The 23,463-nt window shown below is 55.0% G+C and overlaps 6 protein-coding genes across 6 annotated transcripts; 3 read left to right on the forward strand and 3 right to left on the reverse strand.

Annotated features, from left to right (window-relative positions):
• The first annotated feature begins 885 nt into the window (after positions 1–885).
• Positions 886–4,958, forward strand: B0H64DRAFT_404331 (uncharacterized protein). The gene is made up of 5 exons (XM_062804381.1): positions 886–1,345; positions 1,426–1,560; positions 1,640–3,861; positions 3,940–4,649; positions 4,694–4,958. Exons 1-5 carry the CDS (start codon positions 941–943, stop codon positions 4,864–4,866), a joined length of 3,645 nt encoding a protein of 1,214 aa, XP_062656908.1. The 5' UTR covers positions 886–940; the 3' UTR covers positions 4,867–4,958.
• Positions 4,959–6,325: 1,367 nt separating this feature from the next.
• On the reverse strand, positions 6,326–9,406 carry B0H64DRAFT_211854 (uncharacterized protein). Its single transcript, XM_062799446.1, has 6 exons — positions 9,165–9,406; positions 8,837–9,082; positions 8,508–8,610; positions 7,424–8,420; positions 7,188–7,356; positions 6,326–7,115 (listed from the first exon to the last, which is right to left on the reverse strand). Exons 1-6 carry the CDS (start codon positions 9,285–9,287, stop codon positions 6,498–6,500), a joined length of 2,256 nt encoding a protein of 751 aa, XP_062656909.1. The 5' UTR covers positions 9,288–9,406; the 3' UTR covers positions 6,326–6,497.
• A 1,179-nt stretch (positions 9,407–10,585) lies between these two features.
• On the forward strand, positions 10,586–12,566 carry B0H64DRAFT_404336 (citrate synthase mitochondrial precursor). Its single transcript, XM_062804382.1, has 5 exons — positions 10,586–10,765; positions 10,837–10,901; positions 10,972–11,909; positions 11,989–12,235; positions 12,300–12,566. Exons 1-5 carry the CDS (start codon positions 10,649–10,651, stop codon positions 12,349–12,351), a joined length of 1,419 nt encoding a protein of 472 aa, XP_062656910.1. The 5' UTR covers positions 10,586–10,648; the 3' UTR covers positions 12,352–12,566.
• Positions 12,567–13,665: 1,099 nt separating this feature from the next.
• Positions 13,666–14,753, forward strand: B0H64DRAFT_444659 (mitochondrial carrier domain-containing protein; the record flags this gene model as incomplete). The annotated part of the gene is made up of 3 exons (XM_062806799.1): positions 13,666–13,888; positions 13,966–14,638; positions 14,699–14,753. The coding sequence occupies 3 exons, from the start codon at positions 13,666–13,668 to the stop codon at positions 14,751–14,753; spliced, it is 951 nt and encodes a 316-aa protein (XP_062656911.1).
• Positions 14,754–17,632: 2,879 nt separating this feature from the next.
• B0H64DRAFT_211988 (uncharacterized protein) lies at positions 17,633–18,379 on the reverse strand. Its single transcript, XM_062799447.1, has one exon. It carries the CDS (start codon positions 18,220–18,222, stop codon positions 17,689–17,691), a length of 534 nt encoding a protein of 177 aa, XP_062656912.1. The 5' UTR covers positions 18,223–18,379; the 3' UTR covers positions 17,633–17,688.
• Positions 18,380–20,082: 1,703 nt separating this feature from the next.
• Positions 20,083–21,700, reverse strand: B0H64DRAFT_212004 (uncharacterized protein). Its single transcript, XM_062799448.1, has 4 exons — positions 21,558–21,700; positions 21,148–21,327; positions 21,036–21,094; positions 20,083–20,848 (listed from the first exon to the last, which is right to left on the reverse strand). Exons 2-4 carry the CDS (start codon positions 21,239–21,241, stop codon positions 20,147–20,149), a joined length of 855 nt encoding a protein of 284 aa, XP_062656913.1. The 5' UTR covers positions 21,242–21,327; positions 21,558–21,700; the 3' UTR covers positions 20,083–20,146.
• Between the last annotated feature and the right edge of the window lie 1,763 nt (positions 21,701–23,463).

Consider the following 23,463-nt stretch of genomic DNA (forward strand, 5'->3'; position numbering starts at 1 on the left):
CAATGTGCTCAGAGCCAAGACTCGTGAGCATAATGAGCAACAGGATTAGATAGTATATAGTCACTCGTTCTGGAGAGCTCTGGGAGTTCTCCAGTTAGCAATCACAACTACAGTTCGCTACAAGCTCGAGAGCCTACTGTTGAGACAAGTCTTTGTTGTGCACCCTTTGGCTGCACCGAACCTAAGCACCCTTGAGAGAATACCTTCGACCGATACTGAACCCTAACAGGACGGGTCCAGAGACAGGTTCGTCACAGTAGGCAGAGCCTGCCCATGGGCTCGAGACAGATTAGGTTACTATGCACGTAATAACACGGCGGCAAAAGCTAAAAACGAGAATGACGAGGAGGTGACTTGTCTAAACTATTGTAGCATGAGATGGAATGAACCTTAGTGGTGCTCAGGTGAAACGCTTACTGCTGATGGCATTTCAATATGATAACCTAGCCTTTCCCGATACTGAATACAAGAGCATTCTGTTCGGACACAGCACGAGCGCAACGCTCCCAGCACCTTCAGTGTTACAAAGAGGACAGAACTTAACGATATTAAATGTAAGGAAGTATCTTTAAAAAGAAAGGTAAAAACAGATCTTATTTAGAAATGAAAGAAAACGCGAGCTATTGCAGAGGCATATTAAACTACTAAAATAATATAACATAAAATATTATAAATATTCAATATAAAATAAACTCGTTATTAAATATAGTAACTTAAAAGCCATTTATTAATTTCAATTCATAATTAATACTAAATACAAATAAAATACTAATAATAATATCTTATAAATTAACTATTTGATTGCTTAGTAAGTATCTCCATGAGCTGTTTCTTGGCTTTTCGCTTAACCAAGATGCTAATTTAACTTGCCACCGACCTTCAAATAAAACATACACCTCAAATGGAATCTCGGTACGTAAAATAATCGACGCGTGAATCAATGTATAACGCGTCTCTTTGGATTTCTGAGGATTATCAGGCGATATCCTACGAGAATCATAATGTCCCCACAACCTCCGACATGAGCCCGACGGCCACCACAACCACATCTCCGCCTACCCGCCTCCAGATCCAGCAGATTGCGGCTGTATCACCAGTAACTGGACGACCGTTGTTAACCAGTCCGTTTAGCTCGGGCCTCAATCTCGGGACCGGTGCCTCGGAGGCTTTACCGAACGCCGACAACTCCTCAGAACTCCCACCAGCGAAGCGGATACGCCTGGGTCCGCCAACCTCCCACCAAAAACTTGTAGATTGTCTACAAAGGCAGGTTTTCCCACACATCGATGCGCAGATCGCAACCCTCCCCAAGGAGAGGGTGAACACTTTGGCAATTGGGAAGCAAGTAAGTGCTCCTCTCCCATCCCATCGTTATACATTCTGTCCTGCCGCTTTCCAAAACCCTTACACACATGTTCTCGTCAGGTTGTCGCCCTCTTGACCGGGCAAGAATTCTCCCGGGAATACAACAGCCGTGGTGATGGAACCATAAGCCTGAAGTTCGAGGCCAAGTTGGCGGATCTTGCCGCCTTGCATGTTCAATCGCTTGCCCGTCGCCTTGTAAAAACAGTCCTTCCCTAGCTTCTCGATTCGAAACCATAGCGAGTGATCGAGATGCTAACCCGCTCTGCTTGCTTAGGGTCACCAACTGGTTCCTCCCAACCTATCGACGGCACCATCTCCATCCCCATCGCCAGCACCTCAACGGGTCGAGACACCGGTCCCAATCCCCGATCCTCAATTCCGTGTCTATCAGCCAAACCCGGTCCGTCCCATCTCAGTACCCTCACCGACGCCAAGGTTTTCGTTTTCGCCGATTCCTGTTCCTGCCCTCCCGAGCAATACACCACAAAATGGCTATACCAAGCCAAACGGGGCTGGCGAGGTGTTGTTGCCGGCCAGCGTAGCCGCGTCATCAAGTGCTTTGGGAACTCCGCCTGAGGTGATTGCTCTAGATGACGATCCCGAGATTCTTCGGCAACGGCCGGTGTCTATTGGGACGACGCCTGCAGCTATAGAGCCTTTCGAATCTCGTACGCCGCCTTCGGCTAGGGAAACACCAGGGTACACTTCGCCCAAGCCTGCCGCGCCTCCGTTGCTCGCTATTCGGTGGTCGCCGAACGCAACCCGAGCACCCGCCCCCGCTCCGACCCCGGCACCAGCTCCCTCCATACCTTTAGCAGTTCCTCTCCCATCTGTCGTTCCTCCAGCTCGGCCATCGCAACCAATTATCTCGCGGCGACATCAAAGCACGCCGCAAGATTGGAGGACCGAGGCCCATACCCTCGTCTGGCGAGGAAAGGATTGTGTTACGGGTCAAGACGCATCTAACCTAGGGGCAAGGTGGGCCTCTGGACGGCGACGGCCCTATCTTACAGCGTCACAGAGAACGTTGATGGTCCAGGGGGCTCAAGGCGCCGTTGAGCTTGACCCGACTAGTCTTGTCGACCCCGTCACGTTTCACGTCGATTTTTCGACCGAGGAGATCAAGCACCTCCGAAGCCTCAGCCGGCGCACCCTCAAACTATCGCAGACGAAAGAAACCAAGGACCCAAAAAAGGACCTCTGGAAGGTTCTCCGCAAAAATCCCCAGTTTGTCCCACGGGTCCTGGATACATTCGAACGGGAGGGCCGGCTTCCCGGGCGGACAAGGGAGGACGTCAGGAATCTAGTTCAGGACTTATACTATCGGAAGTCAAGCTCTGAGCCGGTTATACTCACTATCGGGAGAGACGACCGCGACCAGCGAGGCGAGCTTGTCCGCTCAAGCCGGGTACCTTCCCTCCTCCTGGCAAGAGAAATATCAGGGCAGCGATTAGGGGCAACAAGGTGTCTACGGAACTTTCACAATGAGTTTCGAACATGCCGGGAGGACGAGTTAGAAAAGAAAGCGGAATGGACGGGCTGTGCGGGGGACATATTCACCATCACTTGGGTGTCCAACGACGGGTTTTTGTGCGGCACCACGGAGCACTCGGACGCCCACAATCAGCAATACAACAAGCCCGGGAACCTGGTACTCGGGTCTTGCCCTAATGTAGCGCTCCGCGCCTACCCAGAGCATCGCATCGTCCGGCCGGTTGTCGAGAAAGGGGAGAACTCGACCGAAGCTATGCGACAGAGCCAAGATCCATGGCTTTACTCATCTGTGGTATCCTCTGACTACGACGAGGCCCACGACCGCGCATTCACCTGCTCATTCGACCGAACGGTCAAAATTTGGAAGGTAGAGAAGTCGGGATCGTCGATGAGTCTCTTGGGTGAGTGGAAGCACGACGGCAACGTGAACTTCGTTACCGCTTCCAAACATGAGTCCGGTATGGTCGCTACGGCAGCCGATGTTGCGGCTGACGCGATCCGTATCTACAACTCTAACGCCACCGACATCTCGAGGTCCCCTTTTCGGCCTCACTCATGCTCTCGCGTTACGGACGAGAGAGGAAATATCGTGTCTACCGAAAAGTGGGCGTATTACCCTGCTACCATGCAGTGGGGTCTCGCACCCAACGTCAGACACCTTCTGTTGGTTGGTTACTCGCCCCGAAGCCGGACGGGGGATGATAACGATATCCCTGAGCTTCGCCGGGATTCGGGGGAACTGTGTCTTTGGGATGGGATTACCGGCGAGAGGTGGCGAGTCACGTCTGCTACGACCCAGAACGTGTTTGAAGTCCTGTGGCATCCAACCCAGGACTCCTTCATCGCTGCCACGTCGCCGCAAGGCCTTGATCTGGAGCCTAGTGTGCGTACACAGATCAGGATTTTCCGGCCGGCCGATAAAGACGAATTTGGCGTCAAGGCGTACAGCCCGATCAAGACGCTCGATTGCACAGCAATCGACATCAACGAGCTAACAATCATGTAAATTCCTCCCTAAATCCCCCACCTCACCCCAACAACTACCTTTTTCCCCCCTGCTAATTCTCACTTCCCCTTTAGGCCAAACAGCTTCTCCTTCTGTTATGTCACAGCCGGCTGTACGGATGGCAATACGTACGTGTGGGACACAGCTCGAGGCGACAAACCCATCCACGTCCTTCGACACGGCCAGCCGATCGACGAATGCCGAGGTGATCGGGAACGAGAAGACGTGGGGGTAAAGTTTTGCGCGTGGGGCACCACCCCCGATCGATTCTACACCGGTTCCTCAGATGGTGTGGTAAAAGTCTGGAACGTCCGCTCTTTAGACAAACCGCTCGTTCGAAACCTGCTGCAAGCCCCGGCACCTATCACAGCGGGCATGTTTTGTCCGGACAAGTCGCGCCTCGTAGTTGGGGACGCTAGTGGCCGTGTTTTCATGTGCTCTATAGACGAAGAGAAGGCACAATCGATGACATCGATAAAAGTGCCATTGCCAGGCGCAAGGGGCTTCAGGACCATCCTGCGCCCGCCAACCATAACCCCCCACCCGGACCCTCCAGCGCCAACTCTTGATGCTGAGGGACGCCTCATTGCGTCGGAATCAGGGCCTACAATAGGGCGGGGCTACCTTGACAACCTATATCTCGAACGACATTTCAACCCTACAATCGGTGTTGTACAAGGCCCACGATATGCCGAGACAGGCCTATTCCGGCGGGAGATGCATCTTAATGAAGATCCGAACCAACCACTCCTTGCACAGTGGGAGGCTATGCAGCAAGAGGGGCGTCGAAACCCTTGTGGCGCTTTATGGGTAGGCGCCGGGACCAAGGGAATGTGATTAGGCCACCAAGGGAGGTGGATAATCTTGAAGCTAGGCATAGAACAAACAACGGCTTGGATTTCAGTGTTGAGGCATTGACTGAGGAGACAAGGATTAGTCTCGATAGAGATGGGGTTGACTTGAAGTTAGGAGATGACTATCTTCTCAAAGAGGAAGAGTAATTTACTATTTGAAGGGACGGGCTGTTATCGTACTGTACATTGTAAACAACCACCGAAGGAGATCAGTTCGAATATACATTAATTATCTCGAATATATTCTTCTTTTCACATGCACAAGTAAAATATACGAATAATAATATATTTTTAGATCTTTAACGTAAGTTTATTTAACGATAAATGTTAAATAATTATATTATATATATATTATAAATTATTTAGCTAAGTTAGTTAGATATTATTATATAAAACCATCTGTTATATAGCTTATAGTATAATATAAAAGAGGTAACAAAAGTTTACTTTTAGTAAGTTAAACTTTGTTATTCCGCTCAGCTTTCTCAAATATGTGTATATATATAAGCACCGTTACTGTTATATAAATGGTTTTCCGGTAGGACTCGAACGCTAGAGAGAGAACTTCATTACTTGTGCTTGCTCAATGCTAAACCTAAGAAAAATGTAACGGCCACGGCAACGGAACTCCATAGAGATGGATGCATGCAACGTCAATTGCTGTGTACAACGAAGGCTCTCTCTGTTAGTCTATCCCTAGCAGAGCCAGGTACATTTGGCTACCTGGAGTAAGCATGACCAGCAGCGTTCTACTAGCTCTCTAATTACTATTCTCGTCTGGTCTTTTCGACCTTTCGTTCTCCTTCCGTGTTACCTACTTGTCTTCGTTTAGAGGCTATTATGTATAGCGAGAAGCACTCCGGTAAACACATAGTGCTATTCTACTAGCATTTCTCCTATAATATCAGGCCATTTCTACTTGCACTTTACGAGTAGAGTGGGGACTTACAGTCTCGTCTACACGAAGCTCTGCATCTCTCTCATCGAAACGAACTTCATACTGTACAACGAAACGCAAACGATACTAGGGGGTAAACCTAAAAGAGTTGCCCGTGTTTTTGCCTTAGGTGCTCGTGATAAATGTCCGAAGATCGGACAACTGTAACGTCCTGGGACACAACAAACTCGGACCGTTGGTGCGACCTCTCGGCCCGAGGCACCGACCCCCGGGGGATTCAACCCGAGCGCGAAGCTTCTCTCACTCCCTCACACCTCGGGGCATGAATATCAGGTTATAGGACGAGGTTCCCTTCTCGCTCACTTGCAAGTCTCTACGCAGTACCCGTAAAACAAGAGTGTCACCCCCCCAAAAAAAAACATTTTTAAGGCAAGAAGATCACGGTGGTATTCCATGTGTTCCGCCGCCATCCGAACCTCAAAAGCATCACCTTCCCCCCCCCCCCCCCCCCCCCCCAACGCCAGCCAGCCCGTCATCTGAAGACCTGTCTTGGAAATCCATCGCAACTTCCTCGAACCACAGCCCGTGTCCCATGATGTCGTCCCCAGTCCGTGATAGGTCCGTGATGCTGCTCGAAACAGAAGAGACAAAAAAGTAGTGTATACAAGCAAACCAAGAACGGTGAACGAATCAGGTAAAGAAGAAGAAGAGTATGCAGAGAACCGCCTGATCCCATGAACCGCTTTCAGAACCAACCTCCTCCCTAGAGCTGAAGACGGCACCTGGGTAAATTTCCCACCCCAACGCCAGAAGCTAAATAGCACCAGATTCCCCAAGCCCCTCAAACACTCTCGGAGCAGCGCCCACGGTGTTCACTAGCCTAGGGGTGCGAGGCGGCGGCGCCGAAAGAAAAGTTGGGCGGGTAATTAATTCCGTTGGGCCCCATAGTGATACCCGCGGGTAGATCCATGACGATGGGCTCGTCGGCGTTGCCACCCTTATTGTTGTGGTGGCCATCGTTTCGATCGTCGCCGCCTCTTCTCGCATCGCGCCCACCGCCGCCGCCGTGGTGCTTGTCCGCGCCTTTATGGCGCCACCGGCCACCGGGGGGACCGCCAGGGTTGTTAGCAGCGCTGTTGGTGGGCCCGACGGGCGCGCCGCCCATGTGTCCGTGGCCAGGGGCCTGCGGGTTGGCATGTCCCCCGAAACCGACGGGCGGCTCGTCCTCGGCATGTCTGCTCGACTTGGGTCCGTGGTTACCGCCCTTGTCGGTCTGCATGCGGCGGCTGATGGCCTTTGATGAGACGCCGGCGCCGATCTCGATATCGGGTTCCTCGACCGACAGGCCGCCAACGATGGGGCGGCCGCCAGAGCCGCCGTAGGGTGCGGTCAGCATCCACTTGCGGTCGGCTTCGGTCAGCTTATGAATGGGAATGATGCTGACTCCGCTCTGGTAGTCACTGCAGTCGCGGGGGCCAAAGCCTACACCCCATCTCGTCTATTACGGATGGTGGCATGGTTAACAAAAGGGGTTTCAGCGAAGAGCGGGGTGGGGTTAGCGTAGGCTTACTCTGAGTTGAAAGTCCTGGCTGCGCATGTCCTCCATAGCGGTCTTTGCCCGCTCGGCGTCCTTGCGGAAGAACATCTTGACAAAGGCATGGCGCTTGTCCTTGTTGACAATGCAGGTTTGGACTTGGCCGAAGCGGCTAAAGATGCCACGGAGCTCGCTCTCGGAACAACTAGGGATCGTCAGTGAGCCATGTCCATACGGGATACGCAGGATACGCAAGGGTGATTGATACTCACGTTACACCGCCCACAAAAAGGGTTCGACTGTACACCTTAATGCTGCTGCTGGGAATGTTGTTGTCATATTCAACCCACTTCTCCTGCTGGGACGGTTCCTGGCCCGGGCTGTCGCCGTGGCGCCCGTGAGGAGACCGCTGGCGGTAATCGGGCATTTGCCCGCGCCGGTCATCTACACGACCCCGGCCAGGTGAGCCAGGGCGTCCATAGTCAAAACTACGGTCATTCGCGCGCGATCTAGGAGAACCCCGGTTATCCCAACGTGAAGGGGAGCGCGACCTGGACCTGCCGCGGTGTCGGTTCGGCGACCTCATGCCGTCATGATAGTTACCACGATCACGGGTTTCGTCCGGTCGAGGTGCGTCCCAAGGAGCAGGGCCACCGCCGACTGGAGGAGGTGCTGCATACCCAGTCTGGGTGGGCTGGGGCATCTGAGGCGGAGCTGCGGCGGGCATCGTGCCCGCTTGGCCCATCATCGAAATTACGGTCGCGATCTTGTCAATGGGAATACCCTGAGCGGCCAAGGCTGCAACGAGTTGCACAGTCGCAGCAGCCGGATTACTTGAGCCGCTCTGTTGCGGCGGGACGGCACCCGGGGCAACTGGAGGCCCTGTCTGTGCGGGCATCGCTGGTGGAAACGTGAACGGCAGTCCTGGTGCATTTACAGGATGGGCAGTTGCTTGAGACGTCGGCAGGTACGAGATGCCCAGCTGCGCCGGCACGGGCGCCGGAGCGGCCTGCATGGCGGCATTACTAGGCAGACCACCGGGTGCACTGAACACAGGTGCCGTAGCCGGGGTGGACGCCGGAGCCAAAGCTGCCAGGCTGGGATTACTCTGCGCAGACGAAGCATTCTGTCGCGCAATGCTCGCAAGCCTGTCCAAGATGATGTTCGGGGCCGCTTGGTTTGCCGATGGCGCTGCTGCCACTTTGCTACCAGAACCAAGCGAGGCTAAAGGGTTGGGAGGCGGGCTGCCAGGTGGTGTTGTTGAGGCATCTGTCGACAGGGGTATGGTTAGAGCAAATTGGACGCTGAAGCGTGTTCCAGGACAAAGCGGTGAGGGCAGTCTTAGGGTAAACCTACTCGTGGGTCTCGGAGCATTCAGTCTCTCCTTGAAGGAGTTGACCATAGAAACAGGGAACGTTTGGCCCTTCTCCCAGATATCGACAAGCTTCTTAATCTTTTCCTACGGGTGACGATCCTTGTGAGTGTCCATCCATCATGAAAGTGAAAGTACGAGTTCTCAGAACGCAAGTGAGGTGGGCCTCGAGGTAATGCCCTCGTCGCGACTTTTGACTCTTGAGTCGCGAATCGCGGTGTTCCCGTGAATGGGGTCATCTTGGGCTCGCCTCACATGTTGCTGGCATATTCCTAGGAATCAGGTGGCATTCAATGCGATGTTCTCTGCGTACCTTTTGATCTTCTGGTGCCGTAGCAATGATGTCGTTCATCAAGATGGGTATCAGTTCTGTTACTCTATGCACACCCGCAGCGAATGACCCGTCTGGCGCCGAGAGGCTTGGTGTTTGCCCTCGAGCTTTGGCCTGCTCCCACCATTTCCTTGTTACAGAGTCTACGACGTAGAGTACTCCCAGTTTGTGTGTGCCGGGTGTTTTCTTGAAATGTGTGAATAGCTTTTGTATCAGGACCGATTCATACTGTGAAAGAGGCGATGTTAGCCCAAACAACTGTGCCGCACAAGATTTTCGCGTGAATTCGCGTGGGCTTGTCACTGCTCACCTGGACGTTGTCGACACATAGCGACGTGATATTTGTGATTCGGGAACCAGATACTCCTGGTGGCTTCAGCGAGAGCATGCCTTGCAGGCCGGCCTCTAGCTCCGCTACAACCGATGATGCCATGGTGAAACAATGGCAGGCGATGGCTGATCAAGAGTTTTTGACGGAGCGCGTGTTTCGCGATAAAGTACGATAATTGCCCAAGTTGACAGGCAGAAAGGTCTATGACATGCTCCAAAAGTCACGAAAGTACGGTGCCTGTTGGGAAGTTCCAGCCTTCGTCGATGCACTCTTTTGCGAGACTGCAATCAACGGATTACGAAACTTCGACTAGGGCGAGGGTAATGGCGCGAAGGGCTGACTTAGAAGGTGCTGAAAGGCGAAAAGGAAAAGGACCTGGCCCGGAACACTGTGACGTGACGCCCGCTCTTGCGAAAACCGCGACGGCACCAGCAGATTCTGCGCAGTGCAAATAGTATTTCAACCAGCTGCACCAGTCGCGGAGTCGACCTCAAGACCAGCAAACTTGCACCGGGGCTACTGTGATTTTGGAATTGATGAGGATGTCTTCGGATGGAGCGTTGTGGAAAAATCGATGGAGGGGGTCGCAGCAAACAGCAACACCAGTTCTTTGTGGGATGAAAGAAGGAGGGGCCGAACAAGGAGAACTGAGGGCGTCCTTTTCTCAGAATCTGGTTTGACCCACATTTCCCCGAGCCAGAAATCACCCGGGCAAGTTTGCAGGTGCCGGTTGACTAAGCCGGATGTGTGGCGGCTGGTGCCAAACCTCCGGTCGCCCAGGACAGAAAGACCGAGAAGCCGACCAACACCAACAAAACATTTTGCACAGTACGGCCAAGCACGCAGTTGAGGAACAGTTTTCTCGGGCCGGGGCTGTGGGTGTCAATTAGTCCCCCACTTCCATAATATCAACTCGACTTGTAAGACCAGCAGCATCACAACCCTGGATCAGTCGGCTGAAAGCCCTCTCCCAACTGTTTCAAGTGATGCGCCGATTCCATCAAGCGCCGTGACGTCAATGGCCACACCTTGCAGCAGCTCATAAAAAGCATGGACCTCTCTTGTTGTTGTTGGGGACGAACAGTGTGAGCTGCCCAGAGAAGCTGTCAAGAACCCAAAAATGAGTACATTTTCTGTAGATATCTTATCTGGTACCAGAATGGGCATCCTCCTGATCCAACGGACCGCTACGGGTGAGATCGGGAATTGCGATGCTTCCTTGAGGTACGGTGTAGGGTGCGGGAAACAGCAGGCGTTGTTGGCATTGCAATGACCTATGTTTTTGGGGCAGCCCGCCTTGGTTCCGAACCCCGGTTGGTCCGTTGTTGCAGGTGCCGCCCCCATGTGTCCGGCTGGGGGCTGCGGGTTTTTTTTTAAAGTTTGGTCGCCCGAAACTTTTCTCTCCCTCCGTCCTTCCTCACCTCCTTGACCACCTTTCAAGCCTCACACCTCAGATACCAACCATGGCTCCCGCTATGCGCCTAGCGACCTCCACGATGAGGGCCTCCCTGAGGGCACCCTCGGTTTTCTACAGAAACACCGCCTTCACGGCCGCCAGATGCTACTCCTCCAAGAGCCAGGTACATAGACCTCGTCCCGCCTCGCCCTCTGCAGCCTGACATCATCCATTGACCGTGTAACCTTGATACAGACATTGAAGGAGCGCTTCGCCGAGCTTCTGCCAGAGAAGATTGAGCAGATCAAGGCCCTGAGGAAGTATGAACGCCCTCGCCATTTAGCTGGTCGCACGCCGTTGTGCATGTTGCTGACGCCCTGTCGCAAATAGGGAGCACGGTTCCAAGGTCATCGACAAGGTCACCCTTGACCAAGTATATGGCGGCGCTCGTGGCATTAAGTGCCTGGTGTGGGAAGGTTCCGTCCTCGACGCCGAGGAGGGTATCCGTTTCCGTGGCAAGACCATCCCCGAGTGCCAGGAGCTCCTGCCCAAGGCCCCCGGTGGCAACGAGCCTCTCCCCGAAGGTCTCTTCTGGCTTCTCCTGACCGGCGAGGTCCCCACGGAGCAGCAGGTCCGTGAGCTGTCGGCCGACTGGGCTGCCCGCTCCGAGATCCCCAAGTTCGTTGAGGAGCTCATCGACCGCTGCCCTACCGACCTCCACCCCATGGCTCAGTTCTCGATGGCCGTCACCGCTCTCGAGCAGACCTCGTCGTTTGCTCGCGCCTACGCCAAGGGCGTGCACAAGAGGGACTACTGGGGCTACACCTACGAGGACTCGATGGACCTCATTGCCAAGCTCCCCACCATCGCGGCTCGCATCTACCAGAACGTCTTCAAGGGCGGCAAGGTCGTCGCCGCTGAGAAGGACAAGGACTATGCGTACAACTTCTCCAACCAGCTCGGCTTCGGCAACAACGCCGACTTCATTGAGCTCATGCGTCTCTACCTCACCATCCACACCGACCACGAGGGTGGTAACGTCAGCGCCCACACCACCCATCTGGTTGGCAGCGCTCTCAGCTCGCCCTTCCTGTCCCTGGCCGCTGGCCTGAACGGTCTTGCAGGCCCCCTGCACGGCCTCGCCAACCAGGAAGTGCTCAACTGGCTTACCGAGATGAAGAAGGTCGTCGGCGACGACCTCAGCGACGAGGCCATTACCAAGTACCTCTGGGACACCCTGAACAACGGCCGTGTCGTTCCCGGCTACGGCCACGCCGTCCTCCGCAAGACCGACCCGCGTTACTCTGCCCAGCGCAAGTTCGCTCAGGGTAAGCCGATTCTGACCCTCCCCCGGCGACTGAGCCGCTACCAAACGCGTATGGAAATGGTTACTGACCCCCTCTGCAGAGAAGATGCCCTCGGACCCCATGTTCAAGCTGGTCAGCCAGGTCTACAAGATCGCCCCCAAGGTTCTCACCGAGCACGGCAAGACCAAGAACCCGTACCCCAACGTCGATGCCCACTCTGGTGTTCTCCTCCAGTACTATGGCCTGACTGAGGCCAACTACTACACTGTCCTCTTTGGTGTTTCGCGCGCCATTGGTGTACTTCCCCAGCTCATCATTGACCGCGCCGTTGGCGCCCCCATCGAGCGGTAAGCAACCCCCACCCACTCGATGCAACCCCGAACCGTTCCGCTGACATGATAACGTGTGCAGCCCCAAGAGCTTCTCGACGGATAAGTGGGTCGAGATCTGCAAGAAGCTGTAAAAGGCTGTAATACTGGCGCAATGCGCGCATAGGGTTGGGTTGCTGGGCACGGCGTGAAGGGGTTCGTTTACGGTTATATCATGTATAGAATGGATGGGATATCTGGGCGGTTTCTCCAGCCCGGCACGGGGGTTGACTGGGCGGATGGCTATCCATTGCGATTGTACGATACAGTTTCCGTACTCCGGGCCCAAAAAATGAAAAGTTCACAGCAAGTAAGCATTCCGATTCCGAGCGGAAGATGTACGAAGTAGGAGAAGGGACGGAGGTCCGCAAATGCATGCATGGTTGACCTCGCATGGTGTCCGTATCGCGGCCTCCGGCCTCGGGGCACCGAGCATCGCCCGAGAGTGCCTCGGAGGATTGCGGCTTCGCCCCCGTTTAGGTTGAGCTCCGACAGAGGTTCATCCAACCGACCTGAGCAGCTGTATCTCGATCAACTGGATCAATCGAATTCTAGGGACAGCGAAGCAGAGACATGTTGTCTACGTGTCGAACAGCGGTTTGGATAGTTCATAGGCGGTGATGCCAACAAGCCGAAGTCGCACAAATTCGGAGCCCAAATTCTAAAAATCGTCCCCCAAAATCCCGGGTCCGCGAAGATCGTCCCAAACCCCAAGCGGATTGCGTTGAGCTGCCGAGGAAGGCGTTGAGTGGCCCAGGGGAAACTAGCCAATGAGACACGTCTGTTGAGGTGCACGCCTCCCCCCTGGCACAAAGAGCCCGAACCAAGCAAGCACGATCGCCCGGTGCCCGATGCCCCTCTCCCCAACTCAGACACCAGCGATTTTTTTTCGGGTGTTCCAGGGTGTCAGCCTCAAAAAGTACATCCCGTTCAGTCCCCCGACTGTTCCCGATTCCTTTCCAACCATCGCCAACTTCCTCACTGTCAAACATTCGCGTCAATCGCTCGGAATCCGCATCGAAGCGCATCCCGTCTGTAAGTGTGGACCCTAAGCTATGTCGCATTGCCCGCTTTGTCCGCATTGCCGCGGGTAGACAAAACGAACCTCGTCCCGGGGGGACTCCTCTTTGGGCAGCAGCCCAGCCAGTTGAAACCCACCATGACGAGCTCCCATCGGTAACACGTGCAAATTAGGGTCCTCCTCAAGCCGATTCATCAAGCAATCCACCTAGTAACCGCCTATTTCTTCCGGAGAGTCTTAGAAACGCACATCCGCCAATCCGTCTAACCACTACATCTCTGCCGAGACTCCGCGTTTCTCCCACCACCCCGCGTACTCACCCCCTCACCCGCGAAGAAGCAACCTCCTCCCTTGGTCAGGGCCCCTTTGTCGCAACATCCGCCTAGTCATGTCCGCCGCTGTCGCCCCCGCCCCGGCCTCGTCGCCGCAGAAGCTGGAGAAGAAGCCCATCAAGTTCTCCAACTTGCTGCTGGGCGCTGGGCTCAACATGTTTGAGGTCACCACCCTCGGTCAGCCCCTGGAGGTCACCAAAACCACCATGGCCGCTCACCGCAGCGATGGCTTCGCGACAGCTCTGGGCCGCATCTGGAACCGCGGTGGTATTCTCGGCTGTAGGTTACATCGCCCCGATTGGCAGAGATCGTCTCCCTTGCGAACCGCTGCTGACCTTTGGGTTTTTCGTTCACAGTTTACCAGGGTCTGATTCCCTGGGCTTGGATCGAAGCGTCGACCAAGGGCGCCGTGCTGCTCTTTGTCGCTTCCGAGGCTGAATACTATGCCCGCAACGCGGGCGCCAACGAGTTCGGTGGCGGTATCATTGGCGGCGTGACTGGCGGTGTTGCTCAGGCATACGCGACCATGGGTTTCTGCACTTGCATGAAGACGGTCGAGATCACCAAGCACAAGGTGGCGGCCGCAGGCCAAAAGGCGCCCGGTACCTGGGCTACCTTCATGGACATCTACCGCCGCGAGGGTATTCGCGGCATCAACAGGGGTGTCAACGCCGTCGCCATCCGTCAAATGACCAACTGGGGCTCGCGCTTCGGTCTGAGCCGGCTCGCCGAGCAGGGCATCCGCAAGGTCACCCACAAGGAGCACGGCGAGAAGCTGAATGCCTTTGAGAAGATCACCGCCTCGGCTCTTGGTGGTGGCCTCTCGGCCTGGAACCAGCCCATCGAGGTCATCCGTGTCGAGATGCAGAGCAAGAAGGACGACCCCAACCGTCCCAAGAAGATGACCGTCGGCAACACCTTCCGGTACATCTACGACAGCAACGGCATCAAGGGCCTGTACCGCGGCGTCGCGCCCCGCATCGGCCTGGGTATCTGGCAGACGGTGTGCATGGTTGCCATGGGTGACATGTACGTCCATTTCTTCATTATTCCCGCTTTTGATCCAACATGACTAACTCTTCAAAACAGGGCGAAGACGTATGTCGAGAAGCTTACGGGCGACCAGGTCACGGCAAAGCATTAAGCGGCGCCGTTCTTTTTGTGGTGCGGCAGGAAGGGCATCAGCTCAACCTCTCGTCGGGATAAACTATTCGCCAATGTTATTTCCTCGGTCGATTTCACTCTAGAGCGGGCGGTTTGGCGGATTCCTGCGCTTTTTAATACAGGCTAGGACCCTTGGTCGTTCTGGGCTGGACGAATATAGACTTTCCCTTTTCTGTTCCTCAACCCGGCACTTGATTGTTTCTCGCTCCGTGCGCGATTGTCCTATGACTCCAGCTCCGGGAAACTAACCCCGTTGAGATATCTCGAACTATCGTGCAGTCCTAGTCCTCCTCGGACGATGTGAGACCCTCCGCCAAGCAGCGCCCCATGCATTGTTGGCAGGCCTTGTGGCTAGAAGCGAGGCGTTGCTTCTTCCACCCTAACCCACCCTTTTACATCAGCTGGTAAGCCGTGACAGCATCGTATGGTACTACGAGCGCAATCCCATAACTAATTATCCGTTGCACTGCTATCCTCTGTTCTCCGCCGAGGAAACCTCTTCCATCTTGGGAAGCTGATTTGTATTTCCTCCCTTTCTTAGGTCAGTAGGCAGGTTGAGAGAATCTTGAAGATGTGTCACGGGAATCGTGGGACGTTGGAGATGCCGATGGGGATTGTGGGCGAGGGTGTCTTGCGGGCTGGGTGCCCACACGATCGAGGTCCCTGGTGTTGGGGGTGTGCCGTAGGCGTGAGGACTTGGGGCTTGTAGTTTGGGGCTTGTGAAGGCTTGGGTGCGTGGGTGGAGGAGAGGAGGGTGGGGTGGTGGTGGTGGTGAAGTGATTGTGGGCGAGTGGTGGGTGAAGTGCTGGTCGGAGTGAGCGTGGGTGAAGTCGTGGTGGGCGAGTGTAAATGGTATTGCTCGGTGTCCGTTCTCGGAGTCTCGGCCATGTGGTGCTGGGTGGGGATGAATGCAGCCCTGTTTGTAGCGCGCGGCAAATGTTTGTTGTGACTGTGAACGGCACTTGGAGGACTAAGCGATAGACTTGGTGTTATTTATGATTTGGGTTTGCCTCGTAGTATGGGTATGAGTTATATAAGGGGCTCCTGGAGCACTAGGATCAATGTAAGAAGGGTGATGCTAAGGTCCGGGCGGTGTTTATCGTTCTAGTTGTCAGGCTTATGTACACAAAGGTACCTCGAATGTTAATGGTTGTCAGAAGACGTCTAATGGAGGGTATGTCGGTTATCATGAGCTTGTCAAAGAGGGAAATATATGACCACAGCATTGCAGTGTGCTTGTACCCCAACGGAGGCCGGTGCTATGGGGGCAGGATGTCCAATATCAAGCCCAGTTGCTTTCGAAGAGTCTGGCCATTGACACCGCCTATATTTAGGTTTCGAACCTGTGCTCAGTAATGAGCCTTAAACAAGGGTCGTGACTGAGTATAGGAGATGGGAGCAGCCTCAAGGGGCCTCCGAGTGTTTCTCATCGCCGAGATACATAAACCGGGGAGCTTTCTCCACATCAGTATTTATTACTTGCGTTCCGGGATAGCGTCAAAGTTGAGAGGGATGTTTATACCTCGCGACGCCACGTTTCGTGTGGGTAGGATGAGATACAGAAGATATCACGCAGGCTGCGGCACTCGATACTCAGATCTCCTCCTAGATGGAGATGGCCACCTCTCTTCTATGTTTGTCCCCTTTGCCCGTCCTTTCCAAGTTCCCATTCTGTGGTCCCTGTTTCTTTACCATTCTCTTTCACCTGCCATATTCCTCGCGGGGCTCTACTTCGCTATACAGGTCCTCGAACCCCAACACATCCCATATTTCGATTGGTATTCAAGTGCTTGGGAATATACGAGGCCAACGAGTTACACACACGTATATAAAGTTCATCTCGCTGTCCATTCTTTATTCAATACCGGGAGACAAGAACCAAGGTCATGCGTTAACCTCGAAGCTGATTTTCGCAACGTTGGTTCAAAGTTTCTGGGCAGACGTCATGCTTGAACCCCAGGAAGAACCACCATGGGGCGGGGGCTTCCGCATAACGGTCGTTGTACATATCTGTTAGTGGCGTTCTTGTTTTCTCCGGCCCGAGTCTTGAAACGGTCGGGTCAAGCTCCGAGTTTCGCATGCAAAACGAAGACCAACCCGCAGCCGGGATCTCCAACGTTCGCCGGGTTGCCACCCGGAAGCCCGAGTCAGGAGCCGGGCCGACATCTGTTCCTAACCTCGGAGCCGCCGAGAAGGAGCCCAATAATGACACAAACGCAAACTTTCTGACACAAACATGAAGCAACAACTAGGAGCCCGTGATGCCTCCTGGCTATGGTCCATGGACGATCTCGGGCTTGCCGGCGTCTTGGACGCTCTGGCTTTTGGGTGGAAGGCGAACAACGACAAGTCATGGAGGTATCACGAAGGTATTACGAAGGATGACATTGCCACCCAGCCTCGAGATGTTATCCGAAGAAGGCTCTAGCACTTGAATCCCGGAGACGTTGAATTGGCGTAAAGGCTCAACCTTCAACTAGTTGAACTCCTATAATTCATGTGAAAGTGCCGACAACCACAGCTGCCGTTAACCGCAAAGTGGTCTAGTCTAGACGAATATAATAGTATGGAACAACCTGACCATACTGAGCTTGACACAAACGAGACACGTACATTTGCTCAAACAGGTGAAGCCATGGGAACCATCGCTGAGTTTCGGCGTGGTGATGCTAGCTCAAGGCAAGGCAACCCAGGACGACAGCAACACGGTCAGCCTTGCTTCAGCCGTAAAGGCTATACTCACACAAAACATGCTCCTCTTGCCTCCACCCGGGTGTTTTCATTTCTCCCAGGCAGCACCTAGCCACGCGAGCTAAGATGACCCCGGTTTATATTCATCAAACTTTTCGGAGATGGCAAGAATGTCGAGGAGCAAGAACAAGGGCTCCATGGTGTTTTGGTTTCCACTTTGTCCATCACTGTGACCGAGCGGAGCAGAGCGGAGTAGTGAACGCGAGTAAAGACCCGAGCCGTCTTGTTTCCAGAAGAACCCCAGGGGAGACCGACTCCACGCTCCCGCAAAATTGAAAGGGGTTATCACAGCCAGTGACAAACCCATTCACGTTTTTCCGGCGTCTGGAATGAGCGTTTCTGGAAGGCCAAAAAAACCAGCCGATACGTTTGTTACAAGGATGGCAATAAACCGGCAATAAACTGCAAGAACAGGAAACCCGAGCCGGAGAAAGCGAACCCAAACCGGAGAATTCCACTTCAGCACCTTTGCGCAGAAGGCGAAAAGGTACGTTCCCAATCCCGAACTCCGACCGACCCAAACTTCCCAACTGGCAATTTTCCGCCCTGGTCCTCCGAACCTTGCCTGGGCATCGCCGAAGTGCCGGAGACGACGAGCGAGGGCCGAAGGCTAGGCTCAGCTCGCAGCCACCGCCCACCGCCGCGGCAAGCGGAAAGCGGAAAGCGGCACGCGACAGCGCCGATGCCCATGCTCCCATGGGCCAATCTCCCTCTGTTCGTTTTCAACATTGGCCTCGTAACAAGGCGACGGTTGACCGAGAACGAGACTCCTCTTTCCCCGAATCGGGCCGCTGGTTTAAATGTTTCCCCCCTGGTGCATAAAGCGCGCAAAATGAGGTCTTTTCGAGCCGAGCTGGGCTTGACTGGACCTGGCCCGGGCCTGGGACTATGTATGATTGCACTGGCTGAAGAAGGCAGAGAAGGCATGATTGTAATATGTACTCGTCACGGTAACTACTTACAGTACGAATGTAAGTAAGAGTACATACTAGGTCAGGGTTGGAATGATAATCAGCCAGAAATGAGGTGATAGGGTAAAATGTTCAGGTGAGAAAAAAGTGCTAATTGCTGCTTGTCGGCGGCCGATAAGCGAGGCTCTGCGCTGCGAGACAGACCCTGGACTCGATCCTGGGGGTGGGGGAGGGGCAGCAGCTCATCGCTTCGAGAGTTGGGGGTCGTCGCGAATTGCCTCGACACCGGTTCTTTCCGCCTGCTAGCTTGCGATGAGGCAAGGCGCGAGGTAAGGCGAACGAGCGGTGTCACCTGCCCGATGATGCTCCATCTGGCGTGGTGTTGGTTGCAGCTTGTCAGCCCCGAGGAGAAACTCCCTGGGCACCTCGGCACTTGGGTGCCTGGTAGGCTGGTGGAATGCTGCCGGGGTCGGAAGCAGGCTTTATACACCCAACCACCTCTTCTTGCCTCCCTGAAATAGAGCGGCTCCTTGGGGATGACGGCAAGACCAGCGATGATGCAGCCCGCCCATGGGGAACACAACTTCATCGGGACGCCGCCCGGAGGCACAGCCGTCAACTAGCGTGTTTTGTGCCTTGTCGACCTCTCCAGCCACCCACGTCTCGTGGAGCTCCTGGCTTGATGAGGGTAAGCTGACGGCGAAGTTCCCTCGGACGAAGTATGTCCTCAATTGTTCGTCCTATCCTGGATAATGAATGCTGAAGGCTGGGAATGACGAGGAGGATGGCCAAGCTGGAAGGTCTGACGAGCCCGCGCACAGGGCCAGCCAGGGCCGGCCCTTGATGCCACTATTTCGAGATGGCCGTTTGTTTAACGTAAAAAAGCCACAGGCCTCGACTAATTCCGGGGATGGATTGCGTTTGACAGCGTTCAGTGTCGTGTCACGCAAACCAGCCCCCAAGACCAACGCCAACCGGGCCAAGGAGTCAAATCGTGAACCAAAGCATCGCAACCTCGCCTGTCAACCCCAATGGCGGCCGAGCAAATGCAAACAAACGGCGAAGCATAACTCGTAGTTAGGTAGTACGGAGCACCACGACGGTGCGGGTTTGATGGAGAACGGGAGGAGACGGACGGAAACGCGTACCTGCATGCAGTGGATTGGACATGCGCAAGCGCAGCGCATTTTCGATCGGCGAATGAGCGCCGGCCTCGTCACTCGACCGCTTCCTTCTTTGGGCATTAGTCCTGGACGACGAGGAAGGCCGGAGAAACCAAACAAAAACAAGAACTTGGTGAGTCCTGGCCCACCCCCATGGGTTTCCTCGGGGGCCGGGGGCTTCTGGGGCTCCATCGCGAGCATCCAACAAATCTCGTTCTTGCAGGTTTCGCTCGCCGACGACTGGCTCGTTTCGGCGGAGCGGTTCCATCGCTGTCGCTCACCGTTCGCGAGGCTAAAACCAGTTGGGCCGTCGGTGATGCACCCCACGCCAAACGGAATGCGGCCGGGCGCACTTCCGTCGACTTTCTCCCACCATTTTGGCTTGACGCCCATTGCCCTGTTGCTTGGCTCAAGCCGATGACATGAGGGGAATGGAGAATGCGGGGAAGGCAAGCAAGGGCTTGGGGTTCTGGACCCATCTTGGCGATGGATTGAGGGAATTGGCGATTCTTTTTGAGCGACGGTGACGAGAACACCCGTCTTGGAACCTACCGAACTCTCCTCGCCTCTGTCCGTACGCACGTAAACAAACACTCGCGCTCGCCGGGTAGCGTGTCAACACTGATGGACACGATTGCAATGTCCGAGGATGCCCACAAAGCGGGCCCAGGCAGCTCCTGAACGGATGGCGAGTGGGAAACTGTGAAATTGAAACTCCTCCTGCGGCAGAGCTGCCGAGCAAATGGCCGCCGGCAGCATCGTGAAAGTTGCAGAGGACAGGGTCTTCTTTGCATAAGTGGGGACAAACGGATCCACCACACGTGGAGTGTGATTTTTTTTTGTGCAGATAGCTCGGATCCGCGCATATTCCGGTGGGGGCAGTGGACCACTTCCATCCTTCCAGGCTCAATTGCCCACTGGCCATGGTCCGTGTCACAACAGAGCCAACGAGCCAACCACACCGTCGCCATTATCGAAAACGCGCCCCCCGACCGTCTTTGTTGGTCGCTCCCGACGTTTGCTGCCGTGGCAAGCGTGGCTCCTGGATGCCGTCTCGCCCGGGGGGGCCGCCGAGGATCGCCACTGACGGAAGCGACGTCGGGCGGTGGCCGAGGGCGGCAAACTCGCCCCCCACGCCGCACGGGATCGGCAAGCGACTCTCGGCGCCATTCACCGTCAGAACGGTTGGGGTCGATGGCCCGGTGAGCCGGCTGCTCCGTGTTCACTGCTCGCTCAGGCTCGAATGCATGCTGAAGTCCCGTTGCCGCCTTTAGCGCCGGATGCCGTGATGCCCCAAACGGAATATTGTAGAACCTTATTGTATTGAACCGGGGGCATGGTGTTTTGACATCGCACTATGTTGAGAGCCGTTCCCCAGTTCCCCCAAGACTCTGCGAGGAAGTTCCCCGCAAGCAGGATCAACAAAAATCCACTTACACTGGAACGGCCGCCGCAACCCGCTGCTAGGTTGCTCCATTGGTTGCCAAAGATTCTGGCTGGATTCAGTTGGCTAAAGGTTATGGGAAAAAGACTCAACATTGCACATAACTTCTCAGACCGCCATTTGCGGGATAATGTGCCGCCTTTGACGGGATTGATCGCCTGTAACCGTCCGTTCTTACGTGGAGGCTCGGTCGGTGCATCCAGATTTGGGGGTCCCGATTGCTGCAGTAACGATGGAGAGAAGCGCTCTCCAGATCTCGGCACCAAAAAAGCCCATACTTGGTAACTAGGTAACTACAGATTAGTTACCTCGGACTGCCGGTTGACAGAAAACAGTCTGTCGCGTGCTTGGGTGCCGCAGTGAAGATCGAGATAACACGATCAAGCAACTGCCAGTTAGATTTTCTGATAAGAGTTCCGGTTGGCCGCCTTATGCTCACATCCCAATTTCATCCAAGGTGCCAAGCGGCCTGGCTACACGCCTCTTCAAATCTATAAGTCTGGGCGTTGTCGCACCTCAGGTGGTGACGGGCCTCTTGGTGAGTTCGTTTCCCCGAATCGGCATTCCACGATGAACTTGGCTCGAGAATCCTTCACACACGCCATCCAGTAAACGTTATTCTTATCTCGATTCCCTGGGTTGTCCGTCAAATACCGCCGGCTCGTCGCAATATCCAGGCTTGTCGTTGTCTGGCTCGGGCGCCACGACTCGGGTCATGCAGCCACAACCGGCCGGCACTGCCAACCCCTGCTGGGGAGCTGTTGATTCGAGTCTGGGGTTTTGGAGGGGTAGGGCTGGGCAGCGTTGAGGGATGCGTCCCTGACTGAGTAAGGCGGCGAATTAGGACGTACTCGCCATCAATCGGGGAATCCGAGGCTAGAAAAGAGAATGAATTATCAAGGGGCGAGGTGTGCGAAGAGCCGTCAGAGGCTGAAAATTTTCGAGAAGGCTCCCCGTTCGGAAGGGCCGGCCTGTCAAAGTGAAGGTCTCGAATCTCTACGATACAAGGTGCCTGTGGTTCGGTTCGAAGCGCTGGTTTGGGGCAAGTAAAAATGACGTAGCGAAGGCGGTCATGGCCTCGGCACTTCCGCTTCGGCCGATCCTACACACCCTCTTCGGGCGGCGGCACCAAGGATCCGGGCTGAAAAGCCAATTGCGCGAATTCGCCATGACGTTCGCGATCGCTTCTTTCCGCCATTTTGGGGGTTCGCTGACGGAAAGGCTATGCTGCCGGGTAAGGTGGTGTTGGCTGAGTTGGCGCTCTCAGGGAAAGCGCGCATAGCACTTTGGCCTCAACTGGCTTTCGGGTATGCCCGCATGCTTCGGCCGTCCTCAATTGACGAATACTTGGTAACAAACAAATGGCTCGTTGCCCCATCCTCCCGTGGGTGAATGAGCCTCCGGCTCCACACTCGGATCAGTCAGGCAACTCGCAAGACCCTGGCCTGGGATGCGCCGTGCCGCCGCGAGAGACGAGGGGCGAGAGCGAGGCATGCAGTCTCGCTGGTATCGTACCGTGCGTTACCACGTTACCAAGCTTTGTTTCTTTCCATCCCGTTGTTTCCTCGCAAGGATGGCCGCTTCAACCACCAGTAAGAAAACGGCATTGCGTGCTGCCCATGGGAACCTCGTCCGGGCGACCCAGTCAAAAGCGATACAACTGCTTCATGGATGCTCCTCGTCCAGGCCTTCCATGACGAACGGGCAAAATGCTCAAAGCTTGTCAATTTTCTCAGTCCGTGCGGTTTCACGTTTCGCCAAGGGAGCGACAGAGTTGATGTCTCAACATCAGCAGGCAAGTGTTTGCTGGGCGAGAAACGGTGAACCTTCCCTGGAAGATTCCGTGAGACTGTCAATTGTCTGTGAGCCAGCCTGGCCTCAACCGGCGCGAATTAAATCCCTCTGTCAGGCAAACGCGCGTTGAAAGAGAGGCGAAACCGAGCTCACACCGCATCATCGTCACGTAAATTCTTCCAAGAGTCCCGTGTAATGTACCCAAGCACCCAAGGTCGGTAACCCGCCTGGGCGAGATGCACACGGCTGTGGGCAGGCAAGCCTGAGAGGAAGGCACGGAGGCACAGCCAGAAAATCCCGCAGACTGGGTTGCTTGAGGCGGTACCTCGGAGGGAAGCTGCAACGAGGTACCGACCGCGAGAGATTTGCAGCCAAGGCAAACATAGAGTGGGGAAGAGCTACCTGAACCGTGCAAGCCGAACTGGTCGCTCCCTGGACATTGCGACTTACAGCCGGGATGCCCACTTTCTTTCCTGGCGGGCAGGGGTCCTTGCTGCCCCCCAATGCTTGGGGTCACATCACATCGATTTCCGGCTGGAGACAGTGTGAATTGAAACGTAAAAAACCCCGAGACAGCTCCAATGCGCGGAAATGGCTGGTAGGACCGGGCCGCGCCCAGTGCCAACA

This window comes from Chaetomium fimeti (genome assembly GCF_033439085.1).
Source record: "Chaetomium fimeti strain CBS 168.71 chromosome Unknown B0H64scaffold_6, whole genome shotgun sequence".
Taxonomy (NCBI): domain Eukaryota; kingdom Fungi; phylum Ascomycota; class Sordariomycetes; order Sordariales; family Chaetomiaceae; genus Chaetomium; species Chaetomium fimeti.

Excerpts from the sequence above, each read along its gene's own strand:
- B0H64DRAFT_404331 (XM_062804381.1), top strand. The coding sequence starts at position 941 with ATGTATAACGCGTCTCTTTGGATTTCTGAGGATTATCAGGCGATATCC. Across the intron at positions 1,346-1,425 it reads CTTTGGCAATTGGGAAGCAA|GTTGTCGCCCTCTTGACCGG; the intron begins GTAAGTGCTCCT and ends TGTTCTCGTCAG. Across the intron at positions 3,862-3,939 it reads ATCAACGAGCTAACAATCAT|GCCAAACAGCTTCTCCTTCT; the intron begins GTAAATTCCTCC and ends CTTCCCCTTTAG.
- B0H64DRAFT_404336 (XM_062804382.1), top strand. The coding sequence starts at position 10,649 with ATGGCTCCCGCTATGCGCCTAGCGACCTCCACGATGAGGGCCTCCCTG. Across the intron at positions 10,902-10,971 it reads CAGATCAAGGCCCTGAGGAA|GGAGCACGGTTCCAAGGTCA; the intron begins GTATGAACGCCC and ends TGTCGCAAATAG. Across the intron at positions 11,910-11,988 it reads CCAGCGCAAGTTCGCTCAGG|AGAAGATGCCCTCGGACCCC; the intron begins GTAAGCCGATTC and ends CCCCCTCTGCAG.
- B0H64DRAFT_211854 (XM_062799446.1), bottom strand. The coding sequence starts at position 9,287 with ATGGCATCATCGGTTGTAGCGGAGCTAGAGGCCGGCCTGCAAGGCATG. Across the intron at positions 8,421-8,507 it reads GAATGCTCCGAGACCCACGA|ATGCCTCAACAACACCACCT; the intron begins GTAGGTTTACCC and ends CCCTGTCGACAG. Across the intron at positions 7,357-7,423 it reads CTTTTTGTGGGCGGTGTAAC|TTGTTCCGAGAGCGAGCTCC; the intron begins GTGAGTATCAAT and ends GACGATCCCTAG.
- B0H64DRAFT_211988 (XM_062799447.1), bottom strand. The coding sequence starts at position 18,222 with ATGGGAGCATGGGCATCGGCGCTGTCGCGTGCCGCTTTCCGCTTTCCG.
- B0H64DRAFT_212004 (XM_062799448.1), bottom strand. The coding sequence starts at position 21,241 with ATGCACCGACCGAGCCTCCACGTAAGAACGGACGGTTACAGGCGATCA. Across the intron at positions 21,095-21,147 it reads CGCAAATGGCGGTCTGAGAA|CCAGAATCTTTGGCAACCAA; the intron begins GTTATGTGCAAT and ends AACTGAATCCAG. Across the intron at positions 20,849-21,035 it reads GTTGCGGCGGCCGTTCCAGT|CATGCATTCGAGCCTGAGCG; the intron begins GTAAGTGGATTT and ends ACGGGACTTCAG.